The following is a 17,504-nucleotide window of genomic DNA, read 5'->3' as shown; positions in this document are numbered from 1 at the left end:
TCTTGAAGTAGGTCTGATAGCGGTTGATGTCTAGTTGGCATCTTGTCCTGGGTTACAGTCTGTTTGGGTCACGCATAGTCGCAATCAGTGATAATACTTTCACACACGTTCCCATCAAAACCTGTACTACAGAACAATCATGACAAGCACGTAAACAAAGAAAGGTAAAAATAACTAGAGGGTGAATCAGGAAGCGAGTGAAGACACCAGTGGATCCACACCTTAAGGAGTCATGCCCAGCTGTCTTTCAGCATTAAACTCTCATCCCAGTATTGCCGGTGAGTTTGGTAATTGTCCCAGAACAAGAGCGGGAAGAAAGCAGCAGCAAGCTTTAGACCCCACAACACCCTCAAGACATGCAAATCTTACAAAGGCCTCACAAAGGGACCAGGGAAAAGGTGTCCTTGTTGGAGATCAGGCAGGCGGTAGAGAGTGCTGTGCATTTCCGACATCATTGTGGAGCACAGTGCGGCTGCCCTGTGGATTCTGCGAGGTGGATTAAATAATTTCGGTTGGCGCTATGCAAGGGGAAGGGCTCCACAATCAGGAGACAATAGGGCCCCTTTAGCGGAGCAGCACAAAGCGTACGATCAAGTCATCACACTCGAGGCCGAGACGTACGCCAACATTTTTAATTTGATTTAACGGGGGTGGAAACTGCTGCTGGCTGCTGACACCCAGATCCTGAGTTCACCCTCAATCATGTGGCTGCTTATGTATCTGTTTGTTTGTTTGTCTATGTATTTAGTAAGTTAGTTAGTTAATAATACATTTATTTATTTAAGGCCCTAACATGCTTACTAAGAGGAAACAATCTATACCTCTTAGAGCTACAAGATTTCAAATTATTAAGAGAGGCTCTTAATAAGGCTCTTTGACTTCTTTTTAAAATATTAGCCGCTTAGGAAATTTGTCTTTAGTTGGTCATGATGACATAGTGTAATGTAAAGCTTTCTCTGGTGTTTGGAGGGATCAGAGCAGAAAACACGCTTCCAAAACCATCCAGTCTTTCGGAATGATTTCTCACACTTAGGCTCGGCATTAAACTTCTCCTCCGTGGAGCATTTGACTGTCACCAGAGCAATTAGCACTCTTGGCTCTGCGGCACTATTAACTCTACGATTCACACTGCTATCGCCACCTTCGTTCCTCTCCTATAACTGCACCCCTTCAAAATTGGCACTCCAGAACTAGACCGCTACCCCTGCCCCTGCCATACGGGGCCCGAGAAACACAACCTGCAGGTTATTAATGAGCTCACTGCAGCAGCGGGCCACTCCAGGGCTAAAGCTGCGCACGCCATGAGGGTTAAAGCAATTAACAGATCTAAGACAGAAGAGGAGAGCAGAGCTGCGCATTAGTCGAGCTATGGGAGCGAGGTAGAGAGAGGCAAGATTCTGGCGTTTCTCCTCTATGGACTGGAGTAACAAGGATCCAGCAGCTTGAAACTCTGCAAAGGAATCCGAAAGAGGCGAAATGTGACAGGAGGAATACATTTTGATCAATGGGCAAGCAACAATCGCTCCCTTAAAGAACAGAAATTTGCTCCCACCTGACCAGAATTTTGCAGCAAGACCGGTTTCATTCATCAACAGCGAGACACAGTAAACAAAAGGCAATGAACTGGGAAACACGTCTATTACAAAGCAAGGCATGACATTTAATCTGAAACGGGCTGTGATTAAAACACAAAAATCGATCCATGGATTTGGAATATTTCTTTCACACGTCTCTCCCCCTCCACACACACTCATCCACCCTGGTAGGTGTAAGAACTCAGAGAGAGCAGGAGGAAGTGGGCGGAGTTGAGCACGGTTTGTGAAGGGCATCTTGTGAAAAAGCACTGGATAAAAAAACATTGCAATTATAACCCTGTCTGCATGCATCACTCTATATGTTCTTGGGTAATCACAATGCATTAGCAAACAGGGACCACCTACCACATAAAAAATTTAAAGAGCAAGTAGTGGGGTTCAGGAATATGTCATATTACACAAACAACCAGAGGTGTTACAGTACACTGTACACTATCCACACCATATGTCATAGCAACATGACATTACACCAATAGGATACTTTCTTTCCAAACCCTATCAGTAGCCACAACCCCTATACTAACCAGTGAGCAAAATTTGAAGCTACGCCAAATTCACAGCTCATCCAGTCTTAGTTTACCTATCAGGAAACCCAACCCTAACCCTCCTGGAAGTCTAACATCACTGGGTAACTGAACACTAACCCCCAGCACAAATACTAAGCTTAGTTGTGGTCTAAGATCTAGTGCAAAATGTATCTTAACTGGTGAAAATAGCCACAGCGGTCCCAGATCCCCCAAAGACAACACACTCAGCAAGAGATGGAAATTCTCCACTGAACCTTAGCTATAGAGGGAGAAAATGGCAGGACTGCAAGGAGTTGGGACTAATTGATTGTAGGCAAATGATTCATTAGTAAGACTTAATCAGAGTTTATGCAGCCCCGATATTGCCACCAGCCTTCTTGGCACTTTTTAATTGAGAAAATGGGTTTGCTCTTTTCTCCATATCTACTTGTAAAAACAGCTATGAAGATTTGCAAGTCAAATAAGCTACACAGTCATCAGTCTGGTAACTGCAATCAAATCAGATTGAAGTGGAGGCAGGGAAAAAATGAACACGCTTTGCACAATCATGGTTGCACTGGGGGCAAATATACCTGCTGCACATCAGTTGACTTTACTGCTCACCTCTTGAGTTGTTGTTTTTTCTATCACACCCTTTAAAATACTGTTTCAAGACAACAAAAAACACACACATCCCTTAGAGAAGGGGTTGGGACTCTTCAGAAACAACAGGAAAAAGCTTTCATCAAACAATAAAACAAAACCTTCTGCTTTACATATAAACCATCTTGAATTGTTTCACTGGGAGTAGAATACTGCTCAGTTCATATTTCTAAAGGTTCTAAAAAACAACTGATATATTCCAAACAGAATCTGCTGACAGCTCATCATTGTTAGCCAAAACCCTGCATATCTTTAAACCAGGGAAAGAAACCCCCCAAAAGAGTTAGACACCCAAAAAGTTGTGTGTCCTGTTCCACATAAGAGCTTATCCCAGGCCAGCCTACCTCTTCCCACTGATGAATGTAGCGGATGAGCCTGGAGAGCCGGAGTAGCCGGAGCAAGCTGAGGATTTTGGTGAAGCGCACGATCCGCAGGGCCCTGGCAGTCTTGTAGACCTCCGAGTCGATCCCCTTCTCCACGATCAAAAATATATAATCCACAGGGATGGAGGAGACGAAGTCCACCAAGAACCAGGTCTTCAGGTACTTCTTCTTGATCTTCTTGGGGTCCAGGATGATCTCCGTGTTGTCCTCGATGACGATGCCTGTGCGGAAGTTCAGCACCAAATCCATGAGGAAGAAGGTGTCCGACACCACGTTGAAGATAATCCAGGGCGTGGTCGTCTCGTCCTTGAAGAAGGTGATTCCCACCGGGATGATGATCAGGTTGCCCACCATGAACAACAGCATCGTGAAATCCCAATAGAACCTGCAAATCGGGGGAGAGAGACAGACAGAGAAGAGGAGAGAGAGAGGGAGAGATGAAACAAGCCAACGGTTTGGCACGCACAGTTGTATTTATATCAGCTAATGATATGCTTGCTGATCTTCTCTTCACCTTTGGCACGGATGTCACAGGAACGCAGGATGTGGCTGCAGTGTGGAAAAAGTCTAAAACATTTCCCTTTCAAAGTCAAGGAAGGCACTGTCATGACAAATACAGACATTTGTTTTTTCTCATGCGTTTTATTTGTATGGATCTGTGGATGTGGTTTAATTTTTACATGGTGTCCGTGTTTAAAGTCTCATTCTTGCTGAATCACTGAATGATCAAGCATCTTTTAACAGCTTTTAAAAAACTCAATTTGGCAAGATGGTTGTGGAAATGTTGCCAACACCAAACTGACAAGTATAAATTAGAAAAACAAAGAATGTCTGGCAAGTTTTGCTGAAAAAGATCATAAAGCGTAAATCCACCATGACATGATCAGCTGCTCATCGACTAATTTAAACCCAAGGAGGAAATCAAGGCTGTCTCAACACTGATACAGATGTCTCCTTATTAACGAGGAAGAGGGAGGGAGCTGTAGTGTCTAGACCAGACTGTATCAATGCACAGAAAGATCCACGGTTCAAGATATCGCCGCTTCACCTGCATCACGTATAATTGCAGGATCTTGAGATTTATTTAACTGGGCTAATGGTCCTGTTTTTACAGACTACAGATAAAAAGAATAACACTTAAAACCATCATCATCATTACCCTAACTGACCTGCCTATACCAGATCCATCCAGTGCATTTGAATTAACATTCAATCCCCAATCAGGAAAAGAGATCAAGTTGTTTATGCTGAAGAATGATCTAGAACTAATTGTTTTGTACTATTCTTACTCAGATTGTGCATTTAAGCTTTAATGCAGTTAAATGCATTAAACAGCAGCATGTTGGTTAATTTAGCTGAAATTATAAAAGTGTAGGCCTACCACCCTCCTAATCCTTCTTAGTATTGTTATTATTATTACACATATATACACAGTATGAAGCTGCTCTGTACCAAAAAAGTGGCAACCCAGACAGATGAATGTAGGTCTAGAGCTGTAATCTGTATATTACAGACACCCACCCGGGACAGCATTGCCTTTACAGGGCCACTGCAAGCACAGATTCAATCCGTATGTGAGCAACAAACCCAAACGCAAACGTGGGAAAACACTCTTTATTAGCCAAGACGGAAACAAAACTCCAACGCAAGATCCAACAGAAATCATATTAAAAACACTCCACTTTTATTACGTTGGAAAAGATACTTTTAAAGTTTAAATTGTAAAACCAAACTGAATGGCAAAATAACAACCAAAAGAGCCCACTTACAGTGAGACATGTTGTTCTCCAAGACGTCCGATACAATCGCTTTTCACACAATACCATCACTGCCACCTTCACACGCAAACTAAATGGGGCTCAGTGAAGTTGGCCATGAAGCAAAGATACTAAGGGTTTTACTGAAAATGTTATATATTAAGAAACTACCCGCCATGTTTGTCCCTCACTGCCCTGATTGGCTCGCACCTGCGCCGCTGACGTCACCGCGCTCTGCCCACAGTATGACGTCAGAGCCGCCTGTGCTACTGTCCGACAGGGTGCGCCAATTAGAGTCTGATGAGCCAATTAGAGTCTGATGAGCCAATTAGAGTCTGATGAGACTATTTTCGTCTTATTAAGGCGAGTTTGACGCGGGAAAGAGGCGCGTCTCTCTCTGCTGGCGTGGTGGCTCAGCGGGCTACGCGTAGCTTCAACCCCAGGGCTCGCAGTTAGAGCCTCTAGTCCCTGTGGCCCCTGGCCTCTCCATGAGAATCCAGATCGAGGCCCAGGCGGGGGTCTGGCTTCTGATGGGGCGAGTTTCGGTGGCGGTCGTTCTCTGCCACGTCGGCTGATTTTGGGGGATCGCCGTTTTCGGGCGGTTCCCCAAAAGCTGGGCTTCAAATGGGTTTTCAAAAGTGGGTTCAACAAAATCTAAACGATGAATTGTAAAAACTGGCGCCTTTTATCACTGGGGAACTAGATGACCGCTACTGTCAGGAAAGAGAATGAATCTGTCAACAGAGGTGAGGACTGCATGAGATAGCATTGTATTATAATCAAATGTAACTTAAAAAAAAAAATCTGTAATGTTATCAGAGCTGAGATTCACCGGGGGAGCCTCGGAGCTGTGCTGTTTAAGGGGCGAGGGGCGCATAAATGAATTTAAAGTTTATTATTATTATTTTAACAACGATATGAAGTAAATAAAAAAATAAAAATGAAAAGCAACGAACTTATTTACAGAGGTATTACGGAGCCACAGCACAGTACGAATACACTATATTGGCTTATACTACTAAGTCGGCTACAGGCTCCATACAGCCACTTCATATATAACGTCATATTATTCATATATTATTCCCAGTTATTTCATTGTATTTAATAAAAGCTTTCAACAGACAATTTGTACACGTTATTTATTTTGTTTGTATTTTATTTTAACTGGGGTGTCAATTGTATCCATGTTCACCAGAGCATTTGGCGCTTTTCATAAATTACACGTATGTTGTCAATGTCAAAAACAAAAAACTACTTTTTATATGTTAAAATATATATATGTGATTATGAATAGTTCAGTTCACTGGTGCAGGCCACTGGGGGGAGGGGGTGCTGACGTTGGGCGAGATGATGATGATGATGATGATGAACAACTGCCTCGCTTGGAGTCTCTCTGTTAACCTGCAAATGCACTTGATTTAGAGCAAGGACACACACATACATCCACACACTCACACACAAAGACACACACACTTACACAAACTCATCCACACACATCCACACAACGACACACACACAAAGACAGAGACACACAATCAACACACGTCCACAAAATGACACACAGACTCTCTCACACAAAGACACTATGCACGGCAGCTGTGTGCGTCTCTGTGGTTTTCCAATCCGACTCCAGGCCGGGCAGCGGCTCTGACCGTGCGCAAGGTCAACGCAAGGACAACGCAAGGACATTGTAAACGGGGCGAAACATGAAACCGGAGCCGCCTAGCCAATGCACTGATTCTCGTTTCGAGTAAAAACCTTCTGAAGAAAAGAAGAAAGGAATAGAATGACAATAACAATAGCGTCTGCCTTCCAGCTATATCGCGGATAGAGGGTATTTAAATAAGGGGAATCGAGGCTGGAGTAGCTGATACTGGGGATAGGCGGTAGAGATCTAATCAAATGAGATTTAAAAAGCAGAAAAGCAAGATCATACTGGATTAAAGAAGTGGTGTCGGGAAAATGTTAGGTATAGAAAACCAAATCATGTGTCATATCTGATAGCGCATAAGGGAACGCTGACAATTTCTTACACATGAATAAAGAGACCTGCGTTTTTCTTTAGAAATCTGTGCTGGAGTCAGGGGTTCAATGCTACTTTTTTGTGTGGCTCTTGAAAAGAAAGTCTTGGAGAGGGATGTGAAGTCTAAATTGCACTTTAAACAGTCTGTGTGGGTGAAAGGGTTGGTTTTCCAGCACACGAGTGGTAGGAACCAATTTCTCTCGGTTCATTTCACTATACAGATAGGAGAATCCCTCCGGTGTGAGAGCTGCGTTTTCTGGGGCGTTTGTGGCAATTTCTGTGGGCTATATACTAATATAGGTTACAAACAGACAGGGAGAAGGTTTACCATTTCACAGAGTTTATTTATTTGCTATTGTATTTAAAATAGCAATCGTGTTCATATTTTAGTACCATCTGAATGCCTTCTTCTTTAAATTGCATCCTGTCTGCATTGAAAAGTGTCACGTGTAGTCAGCCAGTCCTGGAAATCTGTTACTTTTTTTGCATATCTTTAAATAGCTGTATTGCCATTATCGTGGAGATAGGATATGGCTCATTCATCTCCTGTGTCTGTGTTTTGTAGGCGGACAATCTGACGCTCTAAACTTTATATAGATTAATGCATTTAAAATGAAGCCCTTAGAAGCCATAACTTTTCCCGTGTAGAAACGTTCTTGACGCAGTATGTTGTTGAATAATTTTTATTTATTAAAAAAAAAAAAACAATATGCATTTGGTGTTACATGCTTTTGTGGTTAAATCAACGATCTGTGTTACTGTGTTTTCCCAACTACAATAATGTGACATGAATTTATCTTGAGTTGGATTGAGCTAGCTGGTATTATAGTCTATTGGAAGGCCCCATCGTTAGACACTGAAAACATGTTGTGTATTGATTTTAAACTCCGCAGGGAAATGCGTTTCGGGGATTTTTTTGGGTGTGTGTTATTGTTCTTCCATCCGCACCGATATACCTCATATACGTACAAATCTGTAGAGTAAATGAGAAGAAGGAAGGCCGCATTTTGACAGGTTTGTGGAGAGATGGATGGACCGGCAGCAAGAGAAATAGACACCTCCAGGTCCTCGTCTGTTTAGTGCAACGTTATGAATGGTGTTTAACTCTCCTCCTACAACTCGTGTAGTAAGGGATTTCGCTGATTTTATTAAGCTATTGATTTGAAAAGAAAATGTGAAGTTCTATTACACCGTATAGTTTTCAAACAACTTCTCAGTCAGTATTTTTTTTAAGCTGACTGCTTGTTATGAATATAATATAATATGTATATATATATATATATATATATATATATATATATATATATATATATATATATATGTAACATATATGCAGTGTCTGACCCACACAAACCCAGAGCGCCCCGGCCCTGGCTCTGCAGTGGGAGCTGTCCGTGGTGCTGAAAACGCATTTGCAGCCAACTGTGCCTCCCAGGCGGGCGCAGCGCCCTCCGTAGAAACATCTGTATTGACCCAATGTGGAGTTGTTTTAGAGTTAAAGGGGCTTTCAGTAACTTCATACACTGTACAGGAATGAGCTTGACAAAGAGAAATACTGTAATCATACGTGTCAGGACCTTTGATTGATTTCATTTGTTTTAAAAAAAATGCAAACTTAATATTTCAAAGCTCTCTTTGACGTCACTGCCTGTGCAATTTTACCCGCCTTCAGGATGGAGCCACAGCGGTTCGTCGCTATAAAAAGAAAGCCGCCGCCGCCGCCTTTTAATATTTAACAAAGTCAAAAACCGCCAGGCCATCACAGCCAACCGAGTTAATGTGCCTTGTGTGATTTTATAACAGAAAGCTGTTGTATTCTGCTGTTTTACAGCGTGAGTTCTCGTGAAATATGGCAAGCGCTTCACTGACAACATAAGAGGCGATTTATACCAGCTCTATTAATATCACTCAGAATCTGTCTATTTTTATATATGATTTTAATTCCCCCCTCCTTTCAATATAGTTTTTTTCCCTAATGGTGAAACAAAGAAAGTCGAATAAGGTCTACAGAAATTATTCATTGTATTTTGACTTTGGTGTGATACTTTGTTTATGTCTGTTCTAGTTTGCACAAGATAAGATGCATCATCATCAGCACACTGTAAAGCCACAACTCAAACAAACCCTTCAGAGACACCACTGAAGAAAGCATGGGAGCCTACAAAACAACTGATGTCATTCGTTGGGTTCGATCAAAGGCCCGGGAATAGGGAAAGGAAGAAAGAAATAACATGCATTCTCTTCGTTTTTTTTCAATTCAAATCCAGAACATCTCTCTACAACTGCCACCGCCCAGAGCATGACAAATGCATCACCTCCAGCTTTAACAACATGGCCCTGACAGACGACTGAAAAACACTCGGTCACGAACAAATAAAGTCAATCTGTTAAAAATAAAGTCAATATAATGATAATTAACGCAATATGGGACGTGGATGACGAATCAAAGGCATAAGCATGGTCTTAACGGTGGAAATGCCTCTCCATGAGCTGCTGCTTCTGTTGGCAACATGGGGTGTCAAGGTGATCTTACAGTAACGACTCTGTCCGACGTGGCAGCTCGTTGAAATCTGTTCGGCATCTCTTATCCAGTCAGACCCAATCAAAACCAGACAGCACTGTTTCTTAGCCCCAATGCATTACATATGTTATTTTTAGCGATGTGGCTTTCACAAACCGAAAAGGCCTACTTAATTGTGTATAATGTATAATATATATATATATATATATATATATATATATATATATATAGTTATCACTAGTGTAAAACCCTACAGCTTTCCCATTAAATACTATTTCAAGAAGCCTCCAATAAAACAGCGTTCACTTTACAAACAAACGCCCTGACTCTGCAAACGCTATCACTGTTTAATTGTTTAATTGAACACATACACATATACTGTATGATTTCCAAAGCACAGCAGTGTGTGGCTGTTCGTTTTTCCTTGTAAAACTTTCCATTGTATTCGTAACACTTGTAACTGCAGTGGATGCCCACAAGCAGATATATAGATACGTGTGTGTCTGTGTGTAACACATGCAGTGGAAATGTATGCCATTGATAGCTTGTATTTATAGCAGCGGGTCTGTAATAGTCTTATTAAAACACACCTCTGTCGTGATGTTTCTAAAATGGCTCTTTGCGCTTCATTCAGAGGCTGCATGAATAGCTCGCTTCATGACGCCTGCCGTACTCATTGAAATGATCATGCAATGTACACAATCCAAATGTGAGGTGGGTTGGGTGCAGTTGTAGATTGTCTTATACTGTTGGGATGGTATTATCACACTGATTGTCATACGTTTCGGCCATTAGGCCAAGGCAATACTAGAAACCTTCACTAATAAATGGTTTGTCGAAACCAGTAGTGTAACACATAGAAGACATTTAATTTTCCTAATTTACAGAAATGATGTGAATATGTAATCATATAAAAGGTTAATTTCACTTCCATATCATTGCAGAGTTCTGTAACAAGGCATGCGCTTTCATTGCCATCTATTTTGACGCACAGTGTACGAGATTGTTACCAGGCCTATAGCATCAACAAAACACCACCAACACGTAATAATGATCACAACTATAGTAACAACCATCTTTTTGGACTTCCATAAGCACTCTCCTTGCGCTTCTCGAGATTTGCAATATGTATACTCAGATATATATTTAAAAACAACTAGAGGTCTGTTATCTTCATATATCTAGCTCGAATCCCCTCTCCGCCATGTGTACAGTTTAAACAAATTGACCATTTCAAAACCAAAGTTAGGAAAACTATAGCTATTCAGATACAAGAGCAGTTCTGAGCTTGCAATGTGGCAAGGACTGCCAAGTGCACTCTCGATCTTGAGTTAAAATGGGTTCTTCTAAGTTACTTCAGATAACTTAGTTGCTATCACAGACAGACAGAGACAGAGTGAGGAGATCAGTCAGAAAGCAGGAACCTATTGGTAACTAGTCAACAACTAACCTGCAAGGTAAAAGAAGGGAAACTAACCTACACTCGGTATCTAGTTGTACACGTCCATGCACCTTGACATGGCGTGAGCTGGACAGGCAAGCAAAACTATATTTTAAGCATCTAGTCATGTATATGCTGGTTCTATGGATCACAGGACACCAACACCATGCAACCGTCCCAAGTGCATCTTAACCCCTTACCTGAAGTCGCTGTAAGGGTGGATAATCCAATTGCCTGCAGATTTAACCCGTTCTTGTTCCTTTTCTACCGCTTTCTGGCTCCCAAACATACGCAGAGAAAATTTGTTCACTCCGGGTTGGAGCATGGAACTGAACTGGCGCTGCAAGAAACTGGCCTGGCTGCCCCCCTGTTCCCCATCCTCGGACACGATTTGTGTCCCATCCTCCGATTTCACAAACTGGACCGAACTCCTGGGCTGCTGGGACTGGCTGGGACCCTGGCCGAACACCGAGGAAGATGCTTTCCGGCTCGGCGCGTTGGAGAAGGACACCCTGGAGTCCTTTTTCTCCGAGACCCCGGGGGCAGACGTCTCGCTGCCGTGCCCCTGTTTTAGGGACCCCGCCGGGGTGGTCGTCCCGTCCATGCTGGCAGTCGTGGAGCAGGAGGCACCACGCTTTCTCCCGTCTTCAGCTGCGCCTCCTCCCGCTCCTCCACCCTGCTTAGAGATGATGGAAGAGAGACTCCCAGTCGTGGCGCCGTCCCTCCTGCAGTCTCCGTTTTTGTTGCATTTCATGCCTGTGCTGTTGCCGGCAACACTAGTGGCTGCCCCGGTCACCGCTACTGTCGTGGCTAAGTCCCCTCCTGCCCCTCGACCGCTGCCGCCACGTCCCGCACCATCTCCCTTGCCGGTCAAAGCAGAGGCTGTTGTGGTGGCAGCTGTAGCAGCAGCAGGAGAAGGAGAAGCGAGTGCAGCCCCCTCGCCTTGAGGGAGGCGCAGATCATTATTGTTGGAGTTCTTGCTCGCTGCTGACGCGGCTCCCCCTCCTGGTGTGAAATTCTTCATCCTGATGCTGCCTCCTCCTCCTCCTCCTCCTCCTCCACCGCTACTGCAACTTCCACCGGTCCGGCGCAGGCGAGGCTGCTGAAATGTGGGGTCCTCCTCCCCGTCTTCCGCTTCGTCCATGACGGCGCTTCCTCCTCCCGCACCGGGTTTCGGACCCGAAGCCGGCTGGGCGGCGGCAGACACGAAGGCGAAGCAGCCCTTGGCACTGCCACCACTGGCACCCCCACTGCCAGCCCCGGCTCCGGTGGCGTTGCTATGGCTGCTGCCGTTGCCGGTCCCTTTCTTTTTCATGGTCCCCGCAGAAGCCTCTTTTTTGTCCATGACATTGGGAAGATCAGATTGTGGCTCCAATGATCTTGAGAGAAAAGCAAGAGAGAGAGAGAGAGAGAGAGGGAGAGAGAGAGAGAGAGAGAGAGAGAGAGAGGGAGAGGGAGAGGGAGAGGGAGAGGGAGGGAGGGAGACAGAGAGAGGGAGAGGAAAAAAAATAGAAATATACGTGACTTTTTTGCAAACTACGATCCTTTCCACAGAGCCTGTCCTTAGCTGGTGGAGTCCACAAGGTTAGGGGGGTTAGGGGCGCGCTGTACTGTCTGACAGCCACAATCTGTGTCCCCGTTTTCTTGACGTGCTGATATGATTTTGCATTTGAGAAAGAAAAACATTCATACCTCGAAATTCATGTCATTGGAAAAATAAAAAGATACCTCACTATCTGTGCATGCATCCTTACAAAATCACATTTGTGCACACATTTGCACAAAGCAAAACATTGATGGATCATTTATTTATCGGCAGGCCTGTTGTTCGCTTCATTTTCAGCCTACATAATTGACACACACACACAAATCAATCAATCATAACTGTTCTGACAACACACCTATTCATGACGTCGCAGTGTGTTACAATTAGAAGCATATATGACAGAATACGTGATGCTATTAAATATATATGTATGCATACATGTGGTTTGATGTGAGAATGACATCACTTCTAGAAGGTGTTTACAATGCCAACTTAAAAAGATACCCACTTGTGTGATGCAAGGGCTCGTATATGATTGTCTACCGCCCTCTGGCGACGAGTAGGAATAATTGCAACTGTGGGGGCCTTATCCTTTGATCCAGAAGGTGACAAATAATGAGTGTGAACTGCGGTGAGGTCACCCAGTGTCACCCATAGACCTGTCCCTGCATCGAGTTACTGTGCATATTGAATAGAGTAAATGTGTTTCTATTATTAAATATAACAAAAACAACAATAATAATTTCTTACCCAAGAGCCATAACATGGCTTTTAAGATTATAGACTTTCTTTATTTTCAGAGCTCTTTCTCTCTATATTATTATTAACTTCGATCCTTTATAAAGAACTTATCTGTCAGCAAATGAGACAGAAAATATTTGCTACCAAGTATTTTTTTACATCTCTTTAGATAATCAATAGAGCCAAGGCGACTACACTCTTTGGTCAGATGTTATTGCAGACTTTCCGGAGTTCCTTTATGACAATGTCGATAGAAGGCAGACATGATTTAATAGAAAGCCCAAATCAGTGGTAAACCTTTTATTATTTTTTATCTGTGAATAGATAACACCACTTCCTCTGGGAAATAGGGAGTTTCCCTCACAAGGAGACACTCCCTTCCCCCTAATGGAACCGTCTGTGTTCTTGGTCTATGTGACCCTTTTTGTATCATTTATGTATTTATTTTCAAACAGGTCACCTCCATTGTGTCTTGGGAAAGGGGTGCCTGGAGACGGGAGATGCTTTTGGGATTAGTTCTGGAGACCGTGGACATCGGTGGATCTAGGTCAAATTAAATTAATAGCTGCTTCAAGGCTACACACATCACCTGCTGAATTAATTAATGTAGCAACATAACTCTGCCCTAACCTAAGGACATTGTGTGTTTTTGTGTGTGAAAAAAAGACAAAGAGAGCGAGGGGGGGGAGGGGCGTAGAATATTTAATATTTCCCAAGTCTTTTCACAGGTCTGTCATATCATATGTTAGTCTTTGGATCAAATCTAGAACTAGACCAAATAAAAACTTTAACCAATCCCCAAATTACAAAGCTGTAACCTATCACGTCTTGATTTAGAAATAGTATATATCTGCTTCTAACAAATTAAACTGGGACAAGGTACAGATTTGTACGTTGCAATTTGCAGATAGGTCAATGTTTTGATCTAGTCTACAGCCCTTAGTCTCCATCTGTGTTTCAATGTGAATTGAAATAGAATATGAAACTATTTTGTCCATGACTTGCAAGTTTTGCACATACATGTGACAAACACACTTACACTCCCCAAACACACACACAGCAACAGACACTAGGACAAGGGTTTATTTGTGTGCAGCTCGCAAGCTTATTCATTACTCACAATGTTTAAAAATATCCCTAGGGGCAGGAAAAAACTGTCAACTGCAAAATAAATAAACTTGAACTGTGATCTCCAGCTACACCATAGTGGTTACGAATCTTCAGACTTTATTATTCTGTGTCCAGCATTACAAAGAAAAAGGGAGGGAGGGGGACAAAATACTTAAAAAATAAATCTATGATGATCAATTAATAATGGATGGATGAGGGAGGCAGGTGAAATGCATCAGACAAGCACTCTAGAGCTGTGTGACTTACCTTGAGAGAGGATGTCTGTTTCAATGACATTGAAAGGTTATTTTCCTTCACAAATGCGCTGGAGATGATGAGATAGGGACAAGCATCCTCCATTTCTTCCAGCCCCTCCACCACACACACGCACACACATAAACACACGCTCCCTCCCTGTCACTGGCTTAATGCAATAACCCGAGGTCACGAGAGGCCATCGCACAGGAGAGCCATGCCTGGTGGATGTCATCAGACGCTGGAGAGGAAAATGCTGCTGCTGAAATCACTCTGGTGTGAGCAGTGGATGGTTAACTTCCTGCTATGACATATTGGGTATGATGCTGCAGGTTCATTTGCATAAAAGGCAGAGTTCCAAAAAAAAATGAAAGGGAAAGAAAGAAAATGAACTTGGGGATGTGATGGAGTCACTAACAGAGAGAGAGAGATGGAAAAACAAGTACTTATAAGATTCTGACATTCTATGGTGTTTTTATGGTGTCTCTATGGAATTATGGTTAAAATTGTCCTGAATCTGAGCTACTCATACAGGAATAATTTTGAAAAGTTTAAAACAGGCTTAAAAACAAAGTCATATGGTCTCTCTCTCTCGGTTTTCTGTTTTAGAGCGCTCTGTTCTACAGGGGAGGGGAGGAATTGTACGACCTTCTTGTGAGGGCTGAAGAATGAGGGAAATGTAAAATGTTAAGCCTCTTTTTTGATTATGATTCTGAAGATCAGTGTGATAGCGTGGGACACAGAGAGGGAGGCAAGAGGGAGAACGCTGGGTCTTTGTCAGAGGGTACATGTGCTTTGTCAGATTAGGAAACTCTTAATGACACGTAATTAGCTGTGGATAATGGGCTGGAATTGACTGATAGAGCAGGAATCATGGCTGTACATAAGCTATCCTCGCAGCACAGATAAAACTGACTTGAAAGCCGAAATGCACAGAGAGGCCTAACTCATACTACCTCATCATACCCACCCACGGATACGCCTCTTAGCGTTTCAAAGGAAATACTTTTGGATCTGAGACTTGTCTTACCCACACACACACACATACACACAATTTAAAAACAAATATATATATGAATCACTCTCTTGCTGCTGGTTGGGATCAGATTGGCCTGGTGACATTGACACAAACCAGCAAGGTTCAACAAAAGCATCACAATAACACTTGCAGGGGAACAGAGATGTACGGACCTGACAAAGTCTGTATTTGTTCGGTTTTTCTTCTGCCGTGCTCGCTCACACTTGCTCAGAGTCTGCGAATAATGTCTTCAATCCCTAACCACCTCCCTGAGACATCATCTCCAAGGTGTAGCTCTATTTTTTTGCTGCACATGGACTGTAAAATACTACTTGCATCAGGGCCCTGGAAGAAAAACTTCTCTTGTGTAAGTAATGACTTGACTTTAAGCAGTATTTTGAAGATCCCTTGCATTGATATTGGGCTCCTGCTGTCTTGGAAAGCATGACATGAGCAAGAGATTTTATAAACCAAACCAGAACTACACATCTGTAACTGGTATCTTGGTCTTGTGGATCAAGTTTTCCATGAGAATTAACACATGATGGCTTGCAAGGAAACAAAACAACAAAATAAATCATCCAGTGACAGGTTTGCCTTCGACACAAACAAAATTAAAGGAAATGGATTTAATACGAGGAATTCAGACGCAATGACCTTTCTTGGTATATGATAATGAGGTCTGAGTTTTGCGTTTTGTGAAAGTCGATTGCACACAGCAATGTGAACTGAAATCAGAGCTAGTTTACTACCGACACTCAGACTTGCAACTTGATATCCAGGGAAGACATCAATGCAGAAGCCAGGCGCACAGTTAGAACAGAGCTAGAGGAGAGGAGATTTCAGCAGCAAATGCTTTATTTCCCAAAACACAGGGACATTTTAATTAAAATCATGAATGGGGGGGTGGCACTGTTGAACTTCTTAAATAATATCTGACTCAATCGGTTTATGTTTCTCATCAGTGCACTTTTTGGTTTCAGGGCTGCCTTGGAAAGCAGAGCGCTTGTCGTTAGTGCATTATTTAATGAGTGTAAAACTGTAGCCTCCAGTAAGCTGTGCCCATGCACTGAGATTTAATTAAAGTGCCCGTTTAAGCAGGAATAGATTCCGATGCGCAGTAGAATGACAGGCAAGGGAGCTACAGCCTAACCAAGTCTATTTCATGTTACAATAAACATTCATTTGCATGACGTTTCTCAAGCATACAGCTTTTGAAAGCTTCATACTGCCTAGGGCTTGGTAAAACACATATATACACACCTCCTGTAAGGTTTAGCTATTAACCGAGTTTTCAATCCATTTAAATTTGTACAAATTTGCACATACATTAGAACTATTCCTGAAAAACCTGAATAACAATAATATGAATAATAGTAGGTTCTTGCATGAATTTTTCCAAACAGGTGCTGGTCAATACAGTGAGGAAGCAAGTGAATATACCTCCTGTCTTCACCCCCCGCCACCGCACTGACAAGATGTGGTTTGCTAATGTTTCTGACACTTACCAGATGTTCATTATCCATGAGCACATGGGGCTGCCTGCAAAAATCAACAAAAACACGTCTTTCAGTCCCGACATGACCTCACCACATCCTCCATGATTGATTCAACTCATAAACATCCCTGGTGCTCCGTCTTCCAGTCTTTGCAGGGATCCTTACAGGTCTCCACCACAGTCACTTCTCAGGCCTGAGCAAGAGAGACGAACAAAATAAAATCGGGAGCAAGGAGGAGATGCCCAATGCAGTCCCAGAGCAGTAATCAAAGCAGCAGACATTCACGGAACCTCGTAGTTCTCTCCGAGTCAATTGTGCTCACTTTCAAGCGCACAGCAAGTGTGGCCTGCCTTCTTAAATATTCATTTATCTGGGCCTTTGACTCTCCAAACTAAATAACAAGCACCTCCCTATCCCTGCTTGACACTTTTTATTGCAACAAAGAA

At 42.8% G+C, this 17,504-nt stretch overlaps 1 protein-coding gene across 1 annotated transcript in view; it reads right to left on the bottom strand.

Moving 5' to 3' along the window:
* Positions 1-12,256, bottom strand: part of LOC136718199 (potassium/sodium hyperpolarization-activated cyclic nucleotide-gated channel 2) — a 36,995-nt gene extending 24,739 nt beyond the window's left edge. The window contains exons 1-2 of the mRNA XM_066695845.1: positions 11,090-12,256; positions 3,109-3,532 (exon numbers count right to left, since the gene is read on the bottom strand). Of these exons, the coding sequence (XP_066551942.1) occupies positions 3,109-3,532; positions 11,090-12,234 (1,569 nt within the window). The 5' untranslated portion in view covers positions 12,235-12,256. The remainder of the gene's footprint in view (positions 1-3,108; positions 3,533-11,089) is intronic.
* Positions 12,257-17,504: the final 5,248 nt, after the last annotated feature.

The sequence above is a fragment of the Amia ocellicauda genome, chromosome 22, assembly GCF_036373705.1.
Source record: "Amia ocellicauda isolate fAmiCal2 chromosome 22, fAmiCal2.hap1, whole genome shotgun sequence".
Taxonomy (NCBI): Eukaryota; Metazoa; Chordata; class Actinopteri; order Amiiformes; family Amiidae; genus Amia; species Amia ocellicauda.
The sequence above is the reverse complement of the archived record's forward strand: the minus strand, read 5'-3'. Positions and strand labels throughout refer to the sequence as shown.